The sequence below is a fragment of the Argiope bruennichi genome, chromosome 11 (assembly GCF_947563725.1).
Source record: "Argiope bruennichi chromosome 11, qqArgBrue1.1, whole genome shotgun sequence".
In the NCBI taxonomy this organism is placed as follows: Eukaryota; Metazoa; Arthropoda; class Arachnida; order Araneae; family Araneidae; genus Argiope; species Argiope bruennichi.
In genome coordinates, this window is record NC_079161.1 from 58,668,506 (window position 1) to 58,694,580 (window position 26,075).

Genomic DNA, 26,075 nt, shown 5'->3' on the forward strand with positions numbered 1-26,075 from the left:
TTAGTTGCCTTTTCTAACCGTTTTTGCTTGGCGATAAATTTAACTATCATATCCTTGATATACACTAAAACCAAAGATTGCCTTAACAGAGGATGTAAAATTCTAATGTTATAGTCGCAAGGCACTTGAATGAATCCTAAATAGAATGGGAAATTATCTGTTATTAAAGTATCAACAGCAGCTTTAAATAAAAATATGTAGTGGAACAAATACAATTGTCTTCACAACAATATTTGATATAAATTTAAAGCAATATCTATTATATTGAAATGGGGTACAGATGGAATTGGATCTCAAACGAACAATTTTTATACCAACTTTTTTATTATGAGAATGATGTTTCAACTCCATGCCTACTAATGATGACGTCAAATTCACTTTCATTAAGCTGGTCATATAATAAATATCCAGCTGCATTACGCTGTTCTGTTTGAAATTACTAATCAATTTTAGTTGCAAACCATCGATCGGATGATGAGGTTCAATTGAATTTTGTAATTAATCCATTTCGAATCGTCCATTTGCAGTAAATAATATACACATTTTTTCCATTCTCAAATTATTAGTGTGTCCAATCTTAAGGCAGATGTTGAAAAGGCGTAATTGTGCATTTTTTTTAATTAATATTTTTGATGTTTGAACAGCTTTTTTTATAAAACCGTTAGAATTTTTTTTCTAAGTTTATTATTTGAGAAAATCGCATTGATTTTTATATTTGCATTTACATTCGGTTTGATGCTATTTTGTATCTTTTTAAGATGCTATTTTCTTAAATTCTAATCTTTGATGGAATTTTCTGTCGTAAAACGTCATGAAATTCTAATCTTTGATGGAATTTTCTGTCGTAAAACGTCATGAAATTCTAATCTTTGATGGAATTTTCTGTCGTAAAACGTCATGAAATTCTAATCTTTGATGGAATTTTCTGTCGTAAAACGTCATGAAATTCTAATCTTTGATGGAATTTTCTGTCGTAAAACGTCATGAAATTCTAATCTTTGATGGAATTTTCTGTCGTAAAACGTCATGAAATTCTAATCTTTGATGGAATTTTCTGTCGTAAAACGTCATGAAATTCTAATCTTTGATGGAATTTTCTGTCGTAAAACGTCATGAAATTCTAATCTTTGATGGAATTTTCTGTCGTAAAACGTCATGAAATTCTAATCTTTGATGGAATTTTCTGTCGTAAAACGTCATGAAATTCTAATACAAGTCTTTTTATGTTCAAATTTGATATAATTCCTCAATATGTTGTGGAGTTCCTGAACTAGAGAATAAGTAATTATAGGAATTAGTCAAGTAATAATTTAAAAGAAATTTTAATTAACCAATTCTATAAAAATTACATTCTTTAAGTAAACATGGGTTCCTCACATGCAAGCAAGGGAACCGCAGAAAAACTCCCGAAATACTCTGTTTCCGGCCAGAATGTCCGCTTAAACTGAGATCTGTCATCCCATCCGGTGATGCATTACAGTTCTGGTGCTACATAATCTATTTATTTAGAAATATTTTATAATTGTTTTATTGCTTCACAATGTGAAAAAAAAAGAAGAAAAATTCGTGTTTTTTACGAGTTGAACACCAATATTTAAAGAACAAATAGAAATAGAGCTTACTTTTTAGTTCCGGAACAAGATAAAATGTAGCAGATAGTTTAAGAAATATATCAAGTAAATTATTTGATAAATCTCTAAACTAGTAGATTTTTGCTTTATACCTCTTTTGAGCCAAAAAACGGCTTTTTTTTCCAGGTTTTGAAAAACATTTGACTCTTAACTGATATATTTAAGTTTCATACATGTTTTTTTCCAATCTTTTGTATGTAAATATTCAAAAATATAACTAATTTTGAACATTTTTGAAAAAAATTCACCCCGAACCTAGTAATATACCTTAAATCAAGGTATACCGAATAAAATATAATTATTTACCCTTAAATATATCCTCTATTCAAGTGGATAGGAGAAAAAAAAAAGATTTCTTATAAAAAAAACAAAGCTGACACGCCCATATCCGTACTATATAAGACGCGGCCGTAACGCCCAGGAAAGGGATTATGAAGTCTCCCCACCACTCTATCATCGAACATACCTTGTAACAAGTGATTAACCTGCTTAGGCCCAAACAAGGTCGTTACCAGACGGCTTGCCCATCGACACTATTCAATCAATTTAACCTCTTGGTCAGCCACTTTTATTTGAAACGGTTGCAGTTAAGAAATGCTAATAACTGGGTGGTGTTCTTTTTTAACTATGCTGGGTAATACTGACATAATAATTTGTTTTCTGGAATGGAAGTCAATGTCTTTGTTCACTTATTACTAGATATTAAGGCAGGGTTTTATGGTTCTTGAGTTTGTGTGAGATTGCAGTTTGAAGGTTAAAATGTCTCTTTTGTTAACCTGTTAATAAGTAAGGACAATAAGGCGAGATTTATGCTAGTGGTGAAATGTGAAGCGTAGTACTGTTTTTCTATAGTTGTATCTTGATTTGTTTGATTTATGACTCCCTTTGAGCCTGGACGAGGTTAGCAGGGTCGAAAATCGCTAGTTGAAATTGAAGTGAAATGAGAATAATCGCTTCTTACTTTCTTGCATGACTTTGTGACTTGAATTCTTGCACTCAACTTACAAAAATGCTTATGCGATCCTAAATTGGATAAATAGAATAAAATCAGTTATATAATTATGTTGGAACATTTTCGAAACTTTTTTCTTTGATACGAATAAAATCAATTTATTTTTATACGAAGTAACTACCGTCTACTACACATTTTTGCCAACTTTTATTCAAGAATCGGAATGCAGATTACAAATATATTTTTACAACTTCTAATGTTTTCGTCACTGCACTTCATTGTTGGAGTATGAAAATCGTTGACTTTAGAGCGAATTCATCATCTTGGGAAGTAGTAGAATGGGACGCTGTCGAGGATAATTTGGTCTGGAGTTATTGGAATGTGGTTTTTGACAGATTTTCTTTATATTCATACCCAAAAATTTTATTTAATGGTAGAATTGGAATTTAGTGACCCTCTTTCTACATTTGTTGTGTATCTTCGCAAATTTGGGCTACCCTTCCCCCTCTTTTAGTTACCAGATCGAATAGATGCTTCGATATGGTTTCAAACGATAATTCGCCAAATGTAGCAACCCCCCCCACACACACACACAGTTTTTTGTAGTTACCAGATTTTCGATATGGTTGTCAAATGTGGCACCCTGCAAAATTTCACTTTCAATACTACACAGGAAAAAGCAAGTTTCTGAAACGAAATATTTTTTTAGTTACTATTCGAACTGTGGATCGCGAGCTTGACAACGAAGCTGTACTATTAAACATTTGTTAAGTAATCTCAATGCCATGTCAATACCTTATCATCAATTATGTCCGGAGGTTAAAGAACTTTGAGTTCAAGAACTCCGTGACCCATCCCTCTAATCAAATCCATACCATTAAGCCTAACTTAGTGTTTTTCAAACTTCTTTCATTTGAGTAACCCGTTACTTATCAGTGCATCATGTATATCAACCCCCATCTCATTATGTATGATTCATAATATTTGGCTAAACAGTCCAGGGTGAGCCAGTGCCTTCCTCTGAATTCTGTTCCACCACATTCTATTTTTGACACTTGTGCGCCAGTTTCTTTCCTGGATAGCCAGGAAGGCTGTCTCTACAGCATTATGTATGATTACTAACATATTTATCAGTGTTCATCCTTACGCACACACACACACACACACACACACACACACACACACACACACACACACAACGTATTCCTTGAGACCATTTACGTAACCATATGAGCATGCGTACTACAAGTTGAAAAACATTGATTTAACTTATCATTAGAGCTAACAGAAGGTTAAGCCCGTTTTCATAAGTTGGATGGAGTTGCGTTGTTTCAATACAATAATTAGGAGACCGAAATGTAGGTTTAACTGTCGTTCTCATTTTGGATTGCGAGACTCCGATGTTCGAAATTGCCCGTAATTTTTATATTACTTCACGTCACTAATGTAAAGGAAATCTATTAACAATGTAGATTTATTGTTTTTCAAAGTGGCTGCTGTACAATCATTGATTCCTGTCAAAAAAAAAAGTTTTGATTTGCTAATCCTACGCATCAAATCTCAAAATTCCTCCGCATTTTATTCCTTTTTTTTTTTTTTTTTTTTTTTTTTTCATCTCTTCTGATTTATAGAATAAAAGAGAAGAGAAAGAAGAAAATCGTCTGGAATGGGGAATTATATTCCAGGCAATATAAAATCGTTTGCAGAAATTTTTTAAAGAATAATGGATAGAGCATTCCTCCCTTCTGTAGCATTTTCTTTAATAGGAAATTTTTCTTTAGTTGAAGGGTAAATGATTGCATCCCTCCCCATTTTAAGGTCCCCCTCCCCTTCATTAAACAGTTTGCGCTTAGACTAAGACGAATGGATGCCAATATGTACTATTCGGAAGAGGGGAAATGTTAATCCGTTTATTTATTATTCTTTGTTCTTTCTGAGTTATATATGTAATAGATTTTGCTGTTCCTGCATTATCGAATTTTTAAAAAAAGTTAAACGTTTCCGTTATGTTTGTTTTTAAAAGGAGTTGTTAGAAAAACAAGGTAGCGATTTGTCAGTTGCAAAAATCGTTTGGTGCAAATTTTTTTTTTTCTAGTGGAAGGGAGAGTGCGAATGTTTTTTATGTATACACAGTTTGTCTTCAATTGCATCATGTATTCATCTTATTGTTTTATCAGATATGGTATGCATGGATCACTTTTAAAACCTTCGAGATTTTTGATTCTATAGTTATAATTTTTCGTTAATATCATTTTATTTGAATTAACATCCCGTTTTAAAACACGAATATGATTTTGAATTGAATTTAGTAATTTCGGTCAGAAGAAAGATGATCTTTAGAACATTGGAATAGGGTGCCACTTCAATCTGCGAGAACGTCTAACATACAAGAACGGCAGACTTACTTAAGTAATTTTTTTCTTCTTATACTTTTATTGTGCCATGTCTCGAACTTGGAATGTTCGATTTTCCTATTGGCGTCGTAATTTCTTCTTTTAAAAAATATAATGCAATTAAGTAATTAATTTTCTTTCTCTAATAAAAAAAAATCCCCAAAACGTACTTCGTTTCAAATATCGCTCAACGCTATCAAAATTCTAATGAATATTTTTATTACGGAAATATGCGTTAAAAGAGAAAAAAGAAAACACGATATGCTGCCAGTTATGAAAACGGACGAGCAGAAACTACTCACAAAAATTATTCAAACGTAATTAATTCATCGGCAATCTCGACAGAGCCGACATAGCGGCATAATGGATACCGTCTTCTAAGATTGCTTTGGACGATTTTTTTTATCGTCTTTTGCAATTTATAGATAGTATGCAAAACTTTAAATATTATGTTAAAATCTTTTTTTTGACACACGTGGCCAGAAAGCTTTGTATTTTTTTTTTTTTAAATTGCTAAAATATCATTCTATTGTAATTCTTGAACTTCACCCATTACAGATTTTTAGACATCATTAAAACTGTTTCTAGTGCATCATTTTTATGCTTAACTTGAATGAGTACCTAATCTATGACAGAAACACAAGGTCATTGCATCCATCGTGTATTCAATTTTATTTTTTAAAAAATCTCAAGTTATTTGCTTTGTTGAACTCTCATTTTCGCATGAATGTTTTCCTATATTTCTTAATTTCGCAATTTTTCATCGTTGACTCATGTTATTAACAAGCGACAGCTAGAAAATACCATTAAATGAGTTCCGCTCTTTAAAAACAGTTATTTTTTTCTGGGCATCAACACTGTAATAAATTTCGTCGAATAAAAACGCTCTATGAATCTATGTCATCATATTCTGACAAGGCATTTGTTCGTAAATTCAGGAGGATTTGACTGACTACGTTTTCTTGGTAACTTTATGGCAATATATATACTTTCGCGAAGATTTATATTTATCTAGTAATTTCTTCGTTTATTAAACTGCTTCCTTGTGTATTGCCCTCCAAACATGTTTTTACTGTCTTAGCTATGAATATATACACATAGAAAGTATTGTAATTGTGAAAAATTCGACCTCGAACGGTTTATAAATCTCTGCGTTTTCAGACCAACCCTGAGTCCCAAAAAGCATTTTTGCAATTATATTTTACAGTCTGTGGATACTGTAATTCAACCAGCAGAAGAGGTCTCCTAAAACTTTTCTCACTTATTCTCTAATAAGTTTGTCATGCCAGAGAACGCTATACATGGCATTGGCGTACAATAGTTGCAAAATATTAACTTCTGGCGTTAATTTAGCATTTTTACTGAATCTATCGTGCCATCCTTGGCGAGTATTTTGGTGATTAATCTCTGGCATGTGTTAGTAGTGTCCTCGTGTTTTAGACACGTTTTTAACAATCGATTGAAGCCAAAATTTGACACAAAACTACACTTGTAGTCACAAAATTCCATACCAAATTTGACATATTTGAGTCATTGGGTTTTTGAATTATCGCGTTTACACGTTTCTGAAAGCACAAACCGACAGACGGTCAACTCGCAGTTGGGTTTGGTTCAAAATTAGGCAAGTGTATACACTATAGATGTTAAATCTGTATACTCAATTTTATCTATCTAGCTCTTTTTGTTTTTTAATTTTCTTGTTAATTTATATTCGAAAAGCGGACAGACGGACTTCCACTGAACAGATTTTAAACAAAATTTTATAGAAATCTACGCATTTAGTGTACAGACTGTATAAATATGAACACTGTAACTTAAATACAATGCCACATGTACTTTAATACAATTAACTCATGTAACTTAAATACAATACAAATTTTTGTACGTGATTATTTCAAAATTGTTGATCTATATCAAACTAAATTAGTTTGAAGAGTTAACTATCTGACAAATTTGGTATGCGGTCTTTCTATCAAAACTGCAGATCTATATCAAAGTTTGGATGTAACATTGTTAAAGAAATTTTGAATTAAGAAGAAAAAAAAATTCTAACCCCTTTCTGCAATATATATAATATGTAATGATATTTCTAAATCTAAATTAAATCCTAATTTTTATCTTAATTTAGCCCATATTAAATTCATTCTAAAATGTTCTCTTATTTCTTGATCCAATACCATCTTTTTTGTTTAATTAATGCTACAGAAGCTCTGTAAAAAATGTTTAAAAAGATCCCTATAATTCCCTTATCTAAATTGACACATATAAAGAAATCCCTATCAGAATCTCACAGTATATCATCATGGGGATAAATATTTCGTTGGATCTTTTCTCTTTCGCTCTTGTGTTGTGATGTAGATTGACTTATCTCGTTGCTTCTGGCTTGTACGTAAATTATACCTCCCGGGAAGGAAGAAAGCGCAGTTATAAAATTACCAAAGTGTCTTCTCTCTTCGGCCACGAAACCGTTAAAAAATTATGTGTTTACAAGCACGCACACATACACACATATACACATACACATAGACATACATACACACACATACACATAGACATACATACACACACATACACATAGACATACATACACACACATACACATAGACATACATACACACACACACATAGACATACATACACACACACACATATACACATAGACACACACACACACACACATAGACACACACACACACACATAGACACACACACACACACACATAGACACACACACACACATACACACACACACATATACACATAGACATACTCACACACACATATACACATAGACATACTCACACACACATAGACATACACATACACACACACACATATACACATAGACATACACACACACATATACACATAGACATACATACACACACACACATATACACATAGACATACACACACACATATACACATAGACATACACACACACATATACACATAGACATACATACACACACACACACACACACACACATATATATATATATAACCAACAAATTTGCAAATATCGAAATCGTACGTTTAGTAAGTTACAATTGTATGTATAGATTGCGTAATTGTATAAAGATTATTCAAAAATATTTTCATGGTGGTTTATATGCTTATTCGACCATTATGCGGATTATCAATAGTTTTCGCTTATCCGTACCGATCACAATAATTCGGATATTAGGAGTAGGTGATTAAATCGATAATTGATTCCCTTTTGCATTTTTTTTTCTGTTTTATTTAAAGGAAATTGCAATCTTTTCGTTAATATTGCAAATTTTAAATTTCTCATATTTGAGTAGTACGATTTCGTGGATCTTCGCATCAGCTGTTGAATTTCTTTTGGTGAATTCTCTTACAAAATAAATTAGCCTCTCCGAAATGTAAGAATGTATTACCGCAGATACTAGCTCTAATAATAGTAATTTCGCCGAAATAACCTCACTGATACAACAGGACGTCCCTGAATCGTTTCAATGCAGGACGAAAAATCCACGCCAGGCAAAGCGGATTACAGCTTTAATGAAAACGGAAAGAAAGAAAATTCGCATCGTTTGGCAAACGATGGCTGCTGCTGCTGCTGCTGCTCCACTCAACTCAGTTCAAGTGTGACCGAGTAATACAATAATCCGCTTTTCCGTAGCTAAGCAGCCGTACATTGATTCTAATGTACGCTTGAGAAGCAAGTAATAATAATAATAAAAAAAAATTCCAAAATGCATTAAGGCATCCTTTCGAACGTAGGGCTTCGTCGTTTAAATGCTATTTATCGCACTTAATGCTTTTATGGCTAATTCTTTAAGAATGCATCGAGAATTAGCGATGAAAAAAAGATTACGGCGATTAAAAATGATTCTAACGTCACACCTATATTTAGTAAATAAAAAAAATGGTCTTTTAAGATAGAGAGTTAATATCAAAGTTGTCGTTTTAATTTTCCTTATTTGCCATTAAATGGCGGAGTGCCAGTTTCGGAGAATTCTTTTTATTAAGAATCGTTTGCTGAAATTGTTTACTCGTTAGATTTTTTCTTTTTCTTTTAATTCATTTCGTTTTCTTTTTTTTTAATGGCAGTAAAGCATATTTGGATCATGGTACTTCAATTTGATCTGAAATGAAATCATTATAATTAAAATTTCCATAAGAATCGTTTGGAGGAGGGAAAAAAAATATATGGAAGATTTAAATAATGATAAATAAAAACTGTTCGATGTCATTACGTGCAGATAAAGAAATTAATCTTTGGAAAAGGTTTTGCTTTCGAATTTATCGTATATTTATTTTTATACTTATAACACATTTTATATTTAACTTATTTATAGAATGTAGAAAATATTAATCTGTTGTATCATATATTAGATGCTTTCCTTTCCTTTACTTTTAATGTAATGGCCATATTTCATTTTTTAACTTTTTGCATTTTTTAATAATCGAATTCGCATGAACACGGAACAGGCAGACTTATTGACAAACATCAAACCATTAGAAGAATTTTTATCTAAAGTTTGAGATGCACCCGTATCTTTGGTAAAGGAACTATATCATCTCTATATGTCAAATTTATCAATTTTTTTCTGGGCCTAGGTTTATTATTACCATCAAAAACTTCTTTTAAAATCTAGGTTTATTATTATCAATATTATTAAGGAGCAAAAAATAAGCTTTTGCAGAATATCGAAAGTCAGTTTTTCGAAGTCGTTCAGCAGTGAAATAAAATCGGTAATATGTAAATATTTAAATAAGATATTTAAAAAATGAAAAATACTTGCTTTGGTTAGTTGAATGTTATAAGTCATTATTTTGTATTGGCACAAAATGTCACATATATTGCTAGTGATTACAAATAGTTGCAACAAACTCCTTATACTTTGCTGCATGTGGTATCTAACATACGACATTTTGACATACGAACGATAAGCCAAATTCCATCCATCTAGCTAAATGAGCTATGTGCACAAATTCAGATAGATAATGGAGATCATACTGATGTACTATTAGATTCTTGCTTTTTTTTTTTTAATCGCGTCCCTAATTCTATCATTTTGGCTAATTAAATTTAATTCTTGCAATCACAGAAAAAATGTTCCAAAAATGTATTTTTCAGATTCAAGGAATGTAAGTGTTCAAAAAAAATATTCGAATTATCGATAGGTAACTTTTTATAGTTATAATTTAACAAACTGCATAATTCATATATCAGGAACTGAAAATGAATTGCCGATTTTATTTCATTGCCGAATGGTTCCGAGAAACTGAGTTTCGATGTTCTACAAAAACTTGACACTTTTTCCACTTTAATAATATTGATGACAGTAATTATAATAATAATAATAATCTTAAATTTAGACGCGAATTTAATTTAACAGTGGTTTTATCTAGATGTACTTTAACTTTGAAACCGATAGTAGAAAAATAATAATAATAAAGGAAAAATTGGATTTTCTGATGACTAATGAATTGGTGAATCCATTTGTTTTCTACTGGCGCAAAAGTAGATATGTGCTATTATTAGACGCAGCGGTGGTCATTATCAAAACAAAGAAAATAAGAACCAGTTCATCAAGCTGAAATAATTACTTTTTTCATCCCTCATTTTCTCGTGGTAATTTTCGGCCTCACACTTAATTGTACGAAATAGGCTTTTTTTTTTAAAGAAAAATAAATGAAAAAAAAAAATTCAAATCGACAACGTGCTTCGAATTTCTTCATTTCCTTATTCTTACTTTCACGGCCTCTACCTCTCCAATATAAAATTTAGAAGAAAAAAAAAGTCGCGGCTTGAAAAGAATCATAAAACAAAATTTAAAAGAAAGAAAGGAAAAAAAAAAAAAAAAGATTAAGTTAACTCGGTTCCAAAAACTAAATCGGTATTCTGCCCGATCTTTCGCCCATTGTTGCGGGTCGCATTCATTTAGGCTTAGGTTCTCATTATATTTTCGGATGGAAAAAGATTACAATAACACTGAGCTGAGAAGACGGGGGTTTGAAAAATAACAAATAATAACACAGAAAGAATGGAAAGAAAGAAAATGGGGGGGGGGGGAGGAAATAATCCTCGACCGAAATCTATCAAAACGTAACACAAAGGCATGTTTTTGTCCTGCCTCACAAATGGCCTTTTGCTGCACTTTTTTGATTATTCGCCTGGCTGAAAGAGCTGACAGTAGATTCTGGAGTGCGACAGCTAAATCAGTTTTGATTGAATAATTATGCAAAGCAGGTGTCCCCAAGTTCATTAGCGGCATTGTTCCCCTTTCTCCCATTGCCAGATTACACTTTTCAACTACGGAAAACGCGGAAGCCACCCCCCGCAGTAAAAATTCCAGGATAACCTCCCCTGCCCCCTAAGAATGCAATGAACATTTGATGACGAACAAATACTTTCAAGGCTGCTGATGGATGTGTAGGATATCCGACAAAGGTTTTTCGAACTGCCTTGCTTTTTGTAGGTTTTTAGTTTGCTTTGAGTTGAATTAATTTTCTGTTTTGGAAGCTACTTGGAAAATGGGCTTAGTTCAGATGACGAGGGCAATTTCAAATCCTCCTTCTTCATCTCAAAAATTCTACACCACCGTTATTATATTTGCTTTTATACTGTATGAATTTCTTATGGAATGGGGGGATGTGAACTATTGGATTAAACATCCTGATTTTGTATCCTTAGTATATTTCGCCAAATACACACAGAACAGAACGCCGTCTCATACCCCCATATCCGTGACCATTCTGGTCACTGAACGGTTTGGCGGACGTATTACTGAAATTTTATTTAAGTACCAAAATATTTGCAGTAGAAAAAAAAAATAACTATTTACAGAATTTATAAGCATATAAGAAATGATATTGAGATGAAGTCGTTTACAAAACTTAGAAAATAATTTGAAATAATAACATGCTGAGAGATAAAATGTGTATAAAATATACATGTATTCTGTGTTCACTTATTTTTTATGACATAATAGATGAAGATACAGTTATAAAAATCTGATGGAAAATAATTTGTTTAATGTGAACGAAGAGAAACTGATTGTTTGAAATGTATGATAGGAGACAGCCCATTTAAGGTAGAGTTGGTTTAGATGACGTCATCACATGATAAACGTTATCACGCATGCCGTCTAATAACCATGGATTGTGTTGTGACATATTAATACTAGCAAATCTTAGATTTGTTTCATAGCGAAACTTTAAGGAACTTGCATGAAACTAGTTTAGGGACGACTCATGTTACTTTGTACCGTGATCAAATGACGAGAATAACACCTGAGCAGGCATCTTTTCCTTCTAAGTTACACTCCGCTCTGTTGCCTCTTTTTGTAACATATGTCTGTAATATTTAGTTTTGAGGCATTGGATTATATACGTATTTAGCTTTTAAAATCCCTTGACTATTGCTTTAAAGTACTACGTTTTCAAAGAATTCGTTCACGTGATGTTTTAATCACGTGATAAACGTCAACAAGCTTGACATTTAAGTCTTGCGATATGTGACGTAGCAATGCAAAGAAAATTTAATTTACTAACATATAGTCCCGTTTTGAAACAACAGTATTTTGGAGTCCAACGTTAACTATTTTGGAGCGGATATAATTTTGAACTTGAGTCAGATGAAGAGGGCAGCATCTGAATTGCTACTCTTTCACTTCCATACCATTCATGAATAGTAATAGCCTTATAGTATAGCCCTTGTTTTTAAATTGAAAGATTCCATATACAAAACTTATCAAATATCCGCAATGATATAAGTCATTAACAACAACATCGCGGCAGCGAAACATGAAAGGAATTGCATTCATAGCATTCGAACGCACATTTACGCTGTAGCGACAGTAAATCAATAAGCGACCATTTTTCAATGCATGGTGTCGATGGAATCTAGGCACGGTGCATACTTTCAATGAAATCGGATAAGCCATTGAAGCAAAATATCGAAGAAGTGATTTGTGTTATGATAGCAGTTCCGTACTTGTCCTTTATGTTACTTTTTGTCAAACTGTGTCGTCAATCAAATCATTAGCGGCAATTCTGCTGTATAATTTTTCTTAAGATCTTTGAGTAATTTGTAATATGTGTGCATTATACGTGCTTCTTGTTGTTGATCAGTTAATTTTTGTTAATGACTTATTCAGTCTAATTCTTTGCATACACTAAGTCAGGCTAGCCGAAATTTGGAACTGGTGTCGTCAGCACCGGTATTGAATTGCCGTCGGACCGTTGTCAAAATTGCAAAGCTTGTACCAAAATAGCCTCCGTATTATTTTGTAATGGGACATTTATATGTCTAAACCACACCGAATCATTCAGAAAACTGACTTCTTTCAGATTTAACGTGCATCAGACCAATATAAGCCTCGGTTCTTCTGGAATCTGGACGAATGCTGGACCATCCCATTCTGAATCCGATACTTCAACCATTAGACAATCATTGCTCTAAGACGGAGATAATAGCCACAATTATTTCTGATGATTCCATTGTTTTTAAGTCTAGTTGATGTGCAGCTATCAAAACTCAGTTTTCTGAAGGGCTCGAGGTTGAAAGACTAGAGCCATTTAGAGAAAGGGCGTGTCTTTTTTTAAGTATTTCGATAGAATCTGTAACATCAATGGGCCTGGTTGAATTTGCTGATATTGTAACTTGTGTTGATAGATGTATTTTGTAACATCTGCACAATGGATTTTATGATCTTTGTGAAGACGACATTGCCCTGTTTCTTTTGTCTTTTGAAACCCTCTATCATAGTATTTCACGTTCAAGTGTATTTAAATGGGAGTGCTATATGCGATGTTTGCTTACTTAGGCATTATTTTAGTTTGCACTGTCTAAGAATCTTGCAACTTTTTTGATATCTGTTATGCACATGTTTTCCTAAGGAATACAATTTTTATTTATATATCTGTTGTGCATATGTTTTCCTTCTAGCTTTCTCCGGTACCTTTTTAAGTAAGGTACTTACTGATCTTCAAGCGTTTTATTATATATCGGAAAAGACTGTCGTTCTGTTCTAGGGAAAAAATGATAGAAAAGTTAAGCGACACCCTTCTTAAAAACATTCAACAAGTCATTATATCTGGGTTTTTAATGTGCTTTAAGATATAAACTATAAAAGTTGTATAAAAAATAACGTTGAATTAGTATTCAAAAATGAATTAGCAGCTATAGTTGTAGAAAACTAATTTGATAATATCATGTCAGACCGCATTCCGTTTAGATAGAATCTTGGAATTTCATTTCCATCAAATGAAGATTTGTCACAATTTTCAAATTGGAATTCTTAAAAATCGAATTACGGCCTTTAATAATTACTGTTTGATGAAACAGGCTCCGTTAATAAATCCTTTAACAATGGATTTTATTTAAGAATAAATATAATGCATTTACAAATAACAGTTATGCTAGTTCGTATTAGTAATAATTTTATTTTAATACGGATTTTCTTATAAGCTGCTTAATTTCTGACTTTAAAAATATTCTTTTGCTGGCAGCAGGTGTAATGTTCAGTCCTTGGCGATTTTTCCCCCCTGAAACAGTTTACAGCTGCTTTTGAAACATCTGCATACTGCGTTTGTTCTTAGTTGAAATCGAAACTTTTATTGTGTTATAGCATAATTTTATTTTGAATCTTTAGTGTTGAATTTTTTTGAACTTACGGTGTTCTTTTCTTTGCAGACAGATGATGATAGAGATTCAGGGACCGAGTCAGATGACGAAGGTGCTGAAATCGAAGAGCTCCAAAAATGTAAGATTTTTTTAAATAACTTTTCCACCTACAAACTTATAGTATGCGCCAAAATATACAGTACTTAAACTCGCACATCTCGAACTCAACACTCGACGAGGTATAGCTCCAGCTACACGTGTTCGCACTAGTGAAAAGTAAGCTGTGTTGTACAGTTGTTGTTGGAAATGGATCTATCGGCAATGGAAAAAGTATTTATAAGTGAGCATTATTTCCGCTCATACAGAAGCAGTAGTGAAGGTGGACTGAGTTTGAAAAAGGTGCCAGAACAATTCCAAGAAAAGTTTAATAAAACAGCACTATAAGATAGGGAGTTAAGTGACCGAGCCATTTCTACAGGATTTGAGAAGATTCTGTCGTGCAAGGAACATTCAAATGTATAGACAGTGGTATTAACTGGACGGGGTGATTGGGCGACCGCTCGAAAATCTCTAACCATGCTGCAGGAAAACTTTCCAGAACGAATCATTTCACGTGGTACTGACTTCCCATACCGGTCCCATCCTCCCGTTCTTACACCACCTAATGCCTACTTGTGGAGAATATTAAAGAAGAGTGTGTTCGACTGTGAAGATCCACAAATAAATGTGCCTGCATTACGTGAGAAAATCGTCTTTTTGCCTGCAGCAACCTTTGTTTCAGGATATGTATGAGAATTTGCTTGAACGATATGAACACTGTTTACAGCGAGTCGGTGCACACTTTGAACACTTATATTACGCATACTGTGGTAAATTTACACGCTTATATAGTGTATATGTATGCATGTATGTTAATTTCTTTTGAGGAAAAATAAATTCACTAATGACAATAATGGAATTTTGTCCATCTTTTCATTTCATTGCCATGTAATTTTCATTTCAGTACTGTATATTCTGGCGCATACTGTATTTAGACGCCTAAATAGACGACACATCCTATATGGGGTGTTTGTTATTCCAATACCTATATTAACATGAAGGTCTCTTAGGATATTGAGGTTTTACCAAATGATTTTTGCATTTTTACCACTTGTAGTGGCAGGAAATTCACGGGTGCCTAAACAGCCCACTTGAACTCGTTGTGAGGCCCCATAAAGTATCCGATACCTTATATAAATCGGAAAAAGGTTTATATTTTCTAAATGAATTAATTTTCGAATTAAGACTGGGCTCCTGTAAACTGTGTTCCACTAAACAATCTGAGTCGATGGATAGCGAACATTACTTCTATTTCTGTGACAATTACCTTGTGTAGCCTGACGTTGGAGATTTTGTGACTCTCTTGTGGCACTTCATTCTACGTCAGGTTAAATGAGATATACTTCCACTTAATTTTAGATTTAAACACTAAAAAAAAATCAATAATTCAATGGACGTGTCAGAAACGTCATTATAGCGCAGTTGAATTAACGCTAGCGTCCTGGCTAGGGGTAGCGCGTCTTCCCCGTGACCTGGGCGTCCTGGGTTCGATTCCTGGTTCAGACGTGGTTGTTCTTTACCCTGTTTTCTATCTGTGAGGTGTGTGTGGGGGAAAAACCCTGTAAAAAGGGTTGTGTCATCTTCATATGAGCTAAAATCCGACTTCTACCCTCGGATGCTCTGGGTCTGTACCCTTTGAAGCTACTGCATCCCTCTTTCTCCGATCTCTTGGACTTGGTTTGAATTGGTGTTCAATCCAAGAGGAATAAGTAGCAGCAACAACAGGTTACATTAACAGTTTTGTTAATTCGTCGTGTTTTCAGTTTTGTAAATACGTAAGCAGGTGATCGATTGATTTTTCATACGCTTTCTGATGTGGTAAAGTTCTGAATTTTTTATACATATTATTCCAGATGGTAACACTGTTTTAAGGTTTTTAGAATTTAACTATCAATAAATCATGTAATTTAAATTTTGATTCTTAGCAGGTTATGCCACTTGATAATGAATTTGATAATTTCATTTTAAAACTTCATAATATTTATAATGGTAAATTCTAAAAGATTAAAATTTGAAACAATTAATATAAGAGGTGCTTTTGAATACACTGATAAATTTAAAAAAATTATTTCCTCTTAATCTGCTGTATATAGATTTCTGAGGTCTCAGGATTGCACACCAAAGGTCTCAGGATTGCATCTTATTAATGATTCGAACTAATTGTTGAGCATACGCACTCATGCGATTGCGTCTTAACTATGGCATAAATATTGGAACATATTATATTGGAACATAGTTGGTTATTCAGTTGCTGATTGTAATTTATTCTTTCTTTAGATATGGAGAGTATCATCCGCCTCGACAGTAACCGTCACAGCGATCACAGACGATCCAAAAGACAGCCAACACCTCACCAGCAGGTGACGACCAGTGACGAGGGAGGAGGTGGTCAGCCCCCTTCCCCTCCCCGCCACCGCCCCCACCACCCTCACAGACGGCGGACGACGAGCAACCGCTCTCCCGACGCTGCGGCCTTAGATTCCGCGCTGCCCTCGGATAGTGACCACAACTTTGACCACCACAGCTCCGAGGAGGAGCTCGAGGTGATCAACAGCCTCCACCACCACCCAGAGAAGCGCAAATGGAATGGTGGTGGTGGCAGCGCAGACGAGGACGATGAGTTCCTCTGCTGCCCCGTCGAATTTAGGACTTCGCCGCCGGCCCACGTCCACAAACCCAGCAAGTGTCTCCGCCAGGCGCACATCCCCCCGCACGAGCTGTGCTCGGTGTCGCCCAGGAAGAGGCACCGTAGGACACCCACGGCCATCCAGCGACCGTGTCTGGACTTTGAAAAAATGCAACAGGTAATTTGATGTGTGTGTGTTTTGAGCTACCTTCTCCAATCTCCTCAAGAGTTGTGCCCTGAACCCATGGTGTGTTAGGAAACAAAGATCGCCTCAATGAAATAGAGTGCGTCATCCCAGTAGCCTTTTGTTTAGCTCTAGTGCGACCTTTTCTCAATTGAATTGCCACAGGTCATTTCATCAATGTCACACTGGAGCTTTACGACTGGCAATTAGTATATGGACTCAATATGATTGCAAATACCAATTGCCCTACCGGTATGATATTTTTTTTTTTTATCGAGAAGCATCAAGCAATTGCTTTATGCATAACTTATAACTTTTTTTTTATTTAAATAAATGTGATCTCATTATATAGAGTAATGTACGTGACCATTAAATATATGTAATATATTCTTTACGTAATAACGGTTAGCCGATGATCACGTTGGCGATCTTTGTTTGAACCTTCAATTAAATTTTAACAATAAGTTTTGGATGTGTTGAACAATCATTGAGCTGCCAGGGATCTTGAAGGCTTCAAAAGGTAATTTAATGCATTTTGGCCAACTTTCAGACTACCTAATAGGAGCATATTTCAGATGTACTTGTAGGAACAAAGATCACCATTACAAATAGCTTGAGATTGATATTGATATTTGATTAAATGGATTAAAGACCTGCATATATCACTAAATCTACCGGGAGTGGTCAGATGACCATTTTCAAATGGTAATTCTAATGGATCAGTAAAATGCCGGTCCGTTTAATGCTATATGATGTGAGATTAGTTTTCCTGTTAATGAACGACATAGGTTCAATTAGAGACAAGGCAGTTGAATGACTGCCTTGTGTTGGCTGAAAATAAACGAAAGTCTCAAATACTAGAACTCAACCGTCAATTACAATTGGCTGTTGAAGCCGCAACATTTTTTGTGGAGGCTTTTCGACTTAGGCATAATCAATCAATTAAACGATTTGGCGGATCAATTATAAACGAATTACAATTTTGGCGAGAAATTAGATTTTTCTTTTATATTCCTACTTCCACTGTCCATATATGTGCCAATTACTATAATTTCCACCATGAATCGAAGGATAGGTTGCTATACTTGATGAATTTGGCGTCAATTTTAATTTTTATCATGCTAAGAAAAATATGGCGCATGTCTTGGCTGCTCTAGAGGCAACGGGAAAAGTCCCATATTTCCAGTCGTTAGTATCTGATTTCTTTGTTCTTTAGTGCAGGCGCCATTATTATATCCACAAGAATGCCAATTTATTAATCTTGCCAGCAATTGAAGGACAGGTTTCTGTACTTGACAATTCGATACGAATTCTGATTTCTGTAATACTAATAAAATGAGGACACATATTTTGGGCAGTGGGAAGTCAATTGAAAAACTGCTGTTTTCAATTGGCAGCAAGTACTATGACTGGTATGTCATCGGAATCTTTTCTGTAATCAACTTTGATTATTTTTTGTAGATGTAGATTGAGATATTCAAACGGTTACCGATCAATTAAGGTTTAATTACAGATTGTTCCTTGTCGAAATGTTGGAACGCATCATTCAGTTGTAACCAATTGATGTCCGATGAAATTATGCAAGTCTGAGTGCGTTTAATGAATTTGACTCGAGCACTACACCTGCTGGTTCATAATGACCACATGTGAACTTATGAAACATGTAATTAGATATTACCTTCAGAACCAAACACCGCCTTTAGTTCGATTATTATTAAAAAAATAAGGTCAGAATCGGGAAGTAAGGAAAAAAGAGATAAAATAGATGGTGATCTTTGTTCTTATATGATACATCCTAGTAATGTGTTAAGATTTACTTAATTTCTTCTTGCGTATTAAGGAATATGTTTTACATATGTTGCCTGATGCATAAGCAGTGCATTTGGTTGATTTTCATTTTGAATGTTAAGATATAAACTTCGCATCAAATATCGATTTAATTATATATTGGGCATTTTTTATTTAATATGAAATCATATTTATTATTATTTTAACTTTCATACTTGTTTATAAACATCATATTTGTAAATTGCATATGTTTAGTTTCGTTTGTTGATGAAAATTGTGCGAATGTGTTTGTTTATCGGTATCATGGTGTGCGTTTAGATAAATACTATCAAAACATTGGTGTTTAGTACCTGAAACAATATTTTTTTTTTTTTTTTTTTTTTTCATTTCGTTTCTTTCGCTAAACTGTTGTTGATGTGAAAATTGAATACTTTTTTTTTTCCTGCTTGCGAATTATGAAGTTATTGCGAAATAAAACAATTTCACAAATCATCTGGACTCGTTTATTTGTAAAGAAATATTTTTTACAAATCTTAGGCATTTAAATGTTATTAGAGCCTATTAACATTTTAAAATGCGAAATAAACTCTTCCGTATTGTTTTAACTAAGGTTTTTTTTTTATATATACTTTTGTGTTAAATACATTTGATGGAATGAAAAGTTCTTGATAGTAAATGTCAAAACTTCACGAAATTCAATTTTATACAAACCGGGTTTTCGCGACCAGCTTATTCATTCAGAATATTACCATTCTACTCTTTTAAACTATTATTATTGAAAAACTTTTATATAAAAGTTCATCTCATTTGAAAAAAAATCTGAAAAAAATGTTTTAATTGAATTAGTATAATACAAATTATTGCCCGTGCATATTTGGGAAGAATGTATGTGTTGCGAGATTAAAATGGGAGAGAAAATTCTACTCAGCAGTTAATGTTTTTTTTTTTTTAAAGCAATTTCTTGAAAGAATAGCATAGAGTTGATGAAAAAATGAAGTTAGTTGGATTTTCATCGTAACAAAATTCATGTTATAGATTTCGTATCAAATAAAATTTTTAAAATCATTAAGCTTAGTGGGAAAAAAATTATAGGAAGTTAAATAAACATCTATAAGAAAACAATTTGTGGGAGTTTTTAGATGTAAACTCACATTTTCATGAGATTATATTTTCGAAAAATATAGTTGAAAAACACTAAAAATTGCTTGAATTTTAATAAATTTTAATTATCTTTTAGAGTTTGAACAATTGATAGTGATTTTTTTTTTATTAATTTTTAGACTTTTAGGAAATTGAGTGATCTTTTTCTTGAAGAATATATGTGCCAAATTCTATCAAGATTGGATAAAAATGATAGATTTATGTAAAATAATATAAATCAAACATTCGTCTTTATATAGATTCTTGTAAAAAAAAATATTTTATGCTTGGTAATAATATTAAAAATGCTGATAATACGCGTGACTCGTGCACACAATTTATTGCGTACATCGCACACACAATAAGGTCCGTTTTGTGTTAGCCTCATTATAATTCAGAGTTATTTAAATTTTATTCTTTATCCAATTCGATCCCAGTTGTACGATTTTAGTGTCTAACTGCATATAAAATTTATTTTGATTTCTACGATAGAAGCAGCTCACTAACAGATTTGATCCAAAAAATTAGTACAGATATACGTTGCCAATGCAAAATCTGTACGCCAAATTTTATTTATTTAAAGCTTACGATTTTTAGTTATTTGCCAATGGGGGAAAAAAAACAGATTTACAAACTGAATTTGTTGTACAGTATTAGTTTCAGCATGATTATTTTCAATTATCATGCTGAGAGACGGACATAATTCCATTTTTTTTTTTTCTTTCATTCTTGGAAAAATTTTGAAATGTGGAGATTCGTTTAAATCTCGAGATTGAATTATTTGACGATTGCAATATTCAAACGTATGCTAGTTTGGTAAAAATTATTAAAAAAAAAATCTATTTAAAGGATTTTTATATAAAATAGAATAGCTTATTAGATTTACGAAATTCGTACCACCGAATTCACTAATGTGGAACTCGACAAAAAGCCGTTCTATTTAGTTTTATCGGAAATAAGTTTGTATGTAAAGTTTGTTTTTAAAATTTTGAAAATAAACTTTATACTTCTACCTGTACTATGTTATGATATCATTAGAAATAAATGCTGCAGTTTGCTCGAATTAAACTTTGCTGGCTAAGTGTGTTCTGAAGGTCATTTTAAGGGCCGAATGATAAAAAAATTTGAGCAAGTATGTCGGAAGACGCCATTTCCATTTTTAAATGAAAAAATTTTGAACAAAAATAAGACCAACAATCAGAAATCATGTTAGCAAAGAAACAATTATTTCGAAGTAATGGCAGACTTTAAATTCAGTTGTGATAGTTTGTCGTTATCAAGTTTTGACCATTTTATATTATGTGGGGAGATGCACCATTTTGCATGAATGTTGTATTCTGAAAAAAATCGATGTTGCTGGAATTCCAAGAATCATAAGAATTATCAGCATTCGATTGCATTGAAAAGTGTAATCTTGCGAGTCATTTGAATCTTTTGCGCATAAGCTTATGCTGTAGGATCAATGATTTTATTTGCAAATTTTGTGGAGTACAGCGCCAACTGTTGGCAAAGCATTGATTTTTACTTCCTCATATACGTAATATAATAATCGTCAGAAAAATTCGAAACAGAGATTTTGACGAATTCCCACGTTTTGGATCTCCCTGAGGTCGAAAAAAACATTTTTGGAAAATGTCCATCTGTCTGTCTGCGACAAAGATAACTCAAAAATGCTTCAACTAGACGGTTGAAATTTGGTATACCATCTTTACGCCACATTTGCAGATTTCTATCAAATTTTGAATAAAATCTGTTCTGTGGAAGTGCGTCTGTCTGGCTGTTCGTATTAAGTTAACACGATAATTACGAAACGAAGAGAACTAAATAGATTAAATTCGGTACAGATTTGACACTTATGAAATTTCGTGCCGAATCCAACAAGGAATTGTCTGTCGGTCTGTACTTTCAGAAATAAGTAAACGCGATAATTCAAAAACGCCATGACTTAAATATATCAAATTTGGTGAGCGATTTTGCAACTGCAGTTTTGTGCCCAACTATTGTTTCAATCGGTTGTAAAATGTATCTAAAACACGAATTCGATTTTCGGATTACAATGAAGGCATACCAGGGATTAATCACCAAATAATTTGCCAAGGATGACACGATAGATTTGTTAAAAATGCTACATTCAAATACAAAAGCTAATATTTCGTAACTGTTGCACGACAATGCTATGTAAGGCGTTCTCTTGCATGACAAATTTATTAGAAAGTACGCGAGAAAATTTTGGGGAGCTGTTATTGTTTGTTGTATAACGAGCTCTTCATTTGAAGCATTTATTTTCCTATTTTTCGTGTCATTTGGATTAATAGAATGCCTTTTACATAGCTCCTTTGAACAACGTTTTGTACCTGTTATCTTCAGTGTATTCTCTTAGAAATTCGTTGGAACATCACATTTCCCATCATTTCCACGATTCTTTGCAAATTTTATGAATTATAAATTTAAGCTGGTCCAACAATACATGCGCTTATACATAACACTTTCTTGAAATCTCATTGTAACAACATATGCAAATCACATATGATTGAATTCGTTGATGACCAGTTCTGCATTTCCAGAGGTCACAATCCCAACAAGTTCGCACTTTTTTGTTCTTTCAACGCATCTTTGACCATCATAACCCATCTATCTGCTCCCAAAAAGTCATCACATACAATCTCAATTTCAAAAGTAACAAAAAAAAAAAAAAATGGGTAATATGCAATCTCTGGAGTAATGAAACCTCTGTTGTAACAACTGGTCGATTTTGTTTCTTAATGATATGTTCTTGGATACTTTTCCGAACCATTTGAAGCTTGCAACTGCACATCAGTGCGATGCCATTTCTAGATGCGAAAAAGAAGAAAGAAAAAAAAGTTGCCCTAATGATTAAACCGCCAAAATTAGGTGCGGGTCTTATGCTGTTGAACACGATTTGTCGTTTCAACCGGTTTCGGTCGTGATTCTTCAGTTTCGGGCTCGGTAAAATCCTTTGTGTTTTTTTTTTCGGTCGGATTTGACCACGCATATACGTATTTGAACGCCTGAAGGGTTTTCTCTAAATTTAGTTGAATTTTAAACTGTGTTTTAGTCACCGTTTAGACTTGTTAGAGTTAGGCATGGTCAAAACAGTACAGTTCAAAATGTGGAATAAAGGTAGAGGGTATATACATTAGTTATAAAAAAAAATTATTATATGTAGCTATATAACACCACCAGCCGGGCCCATATTGAGATTCATTATAAATCTTTATATCGTTTGACTTGGCCGATTGATGAAAGCAGACCAGATCACATACGATATGTAGCTATAAAACAAGACAAAGAAAGGTTTGGTATTTCTGACAGCAAAACATGGGAGGGGGAGTATTCATGCTTATAAGCTAGTAAAACACAATGTCCTTCTTTAATAAATATTTATAATTGCTATATTTCCTTCATCTGAAAATGTCATGGGGCCGCGGTGGCCTGGTGGTTAGGTCTCTACTTCGGAGCCGGAGGGTTTCAAATTAGACCAGAATCCACCGAAGCACAGTCGTATAAGAGGGTATGGTGCATGCGAAATCCTTCGGAGCCAAACGTCCTCCCGCTGATGTGGTGCGGAAGCTTGGAGAGAGAGGGGTTGCCAGCTCAGGTGCCGCCCTCGTCATCTGACCTCGGTTGAAAATGACGAGGTCTGTCTCAAAATAGTCCTACAGTTGCTTTAAAACGGGACGTTAATATAACTAAACTAAGCTGAAAATATCGCATTATTAGATATATTTTTGCTTTATCTTTGACTTATTTTTGTCTATCAATTGAGTACAATGCAAGAATTGTATTTGTTCTTTGCACTTTTCTTATACACGTATTTAGAAAGTAATAATATTTTATATTCCACTTTTTCGCCTGCAAGAGCAATGTCCAGAGCTGAACTAGCATTTGAGTTCTGAACTCTGTCAATCATTGCATATCGATTTTCCTTGCTGTCATTACTGATATTTCAGTGCTAATTTGAAATGAGTTCCATACAACTTCAGACAGCACTTCGAGATGCCTTTTTGCTGTTACTCCTTTCCATTTTTATGAGGAAACAAAAAAAAAAAAAAAAATTACCATCGTGAAAAGGTTCCAAATTGCTGAAACGCCAACATGGAACACCTAAGGCTGTTTATTCCATAAACCTAATTATATTATATTTGCATATTTAATTAAATACTATAATTATTGCAGAGTGACTAATACTACCCTTGAGCCATAAGAAACAATGCTATACTATTAATCTGTTAACTAATAAATCGTACAAATAACTCCTAGTAAACAATTCTGGGATTAAATTTCTCTGATAATTTGTGATCATCCTGAACTTTCCTAAACAGGCGTTAGCTTACCAAATATTAGTTACAAAGTAATATAAATAGTAGGCATATATTCACCCGTCAGCGTTTGCTCAAAATTAAAATATTCGCTTCATATGTCACCAAGCATTACATTGTAGCCAGCATTTGGCGACAATGTAGTATTATAATTAGTTGAAAACGTAGCGAAATATTGGCTTGTCCCAAGAATGTTATTAAACACGATTTATAGAATTGGGGAATAGTATAAAAAAATTCTTAAATTCTTAATTTTTTTTTAATAGGCTGAAACTGACAGAATTGATTTTTACTGACTGAAACACAAAATATAATTATTTAACGGTTTTCCAATTGACAATGTTTACCTATCTCTATAGGTATAGAAATTAGCTATTAGATTACGATTAAAAGGGATATCCTGTATAAATGCAAGCTATGAACTCAGTGCATATTCACGTGAAACATATATGCCTTGTTGTTGATTCAGTTGTCGAATCATTACTCAATATATCAGAACAAAATTCAAGTAATGTACTCTTAATTGGTAGATGAAATGTTTTTTGTCATGTGATTCCAATATAGTAGGTGCTTTAAAGAAGAACGAAACATTTCTTTTAAATAGATATGATCACTACATTTTTTATATTGTAATTACTGCTGTTCTAGCAGATAAATTAAGACTAATATAAACAGTTCTTGTTTTATTTTCATTCTTTTTCACTTTTTTTTTTTTATTTCAAATCGTTTGGCACGAAAAAATTATTTATTATAAATGTCAGTAATTGTTCTTTCACATCCTACGAATAAAATTCTTGAATGCGTGTCAAAATATTCTAATTGTATATATTTTTTGAACTATTTTCATTTCTTTATGATCATTTTAATGGATTTGTTCTTATAATAGAAAACGAAGGGAAGAAAGAAACCTTTCATCATGAGATATGATTCTAATATTTTAACTGTGATAAAAATAAAAAAAGGAATAGCAAGTTATAAATCCAGAAAGAATTCAAAATTTCTGCACTTGCTTTCTCGGCTGCAAGCCGGTGTTGCCAATTTTTCGAGAAAGAATGCTGTTTACAATCCGTTAAAATCTATCGTCTGCAGTCATAGTCCAGGAATTAACGCCAACGAGCAGCAGAATGCCATTAAATTTTCGAACGTTGCCTCAGCAAATTTCTTCAAGAACAGTTGGCGCAGATTATGTTGTGTTAAAGCTCTCAGATTTCCGATGTTTTATTTGTTGAACTGGAATGTCAACATAAATTAGATTTGGAACAGTGTGAAAAACTTGGACGTGTTTTTTTTATCCCCCATTTTCTTCCTTCTTCCGCTTGCC

The 26,075-nt window shown here is 33.3% G+C and overlaps 1 protein-coding gene across 2 annotated transcripts in view; it reads left to right on the forward strand.

The window, feature by feature from the left end:
- LOC129956912 (uncharacterized) overlaps window positions 1-26,075 on the forward strand; it is a 143,062-nt gene that overhangs the window by 50,516 nt on the left and 66,471 nt on the right. For both annotated transcript variants that reach the window (XM_056068940.1, XM_056068939.1), the window contains 2 exons: window positions 14,647-14,716; window positions 16,954-17,480. In XM_056068940.1, the coding sequence (XP_055924915.1) occupies window positions 14,647-14,716; window positions 16,954-17,480 (597 nt within the window). The remainder of the gene's footprint in view (window positions 1-14,646; window positions 14,717-16,953; window positions 17,481-26,075) is intronic.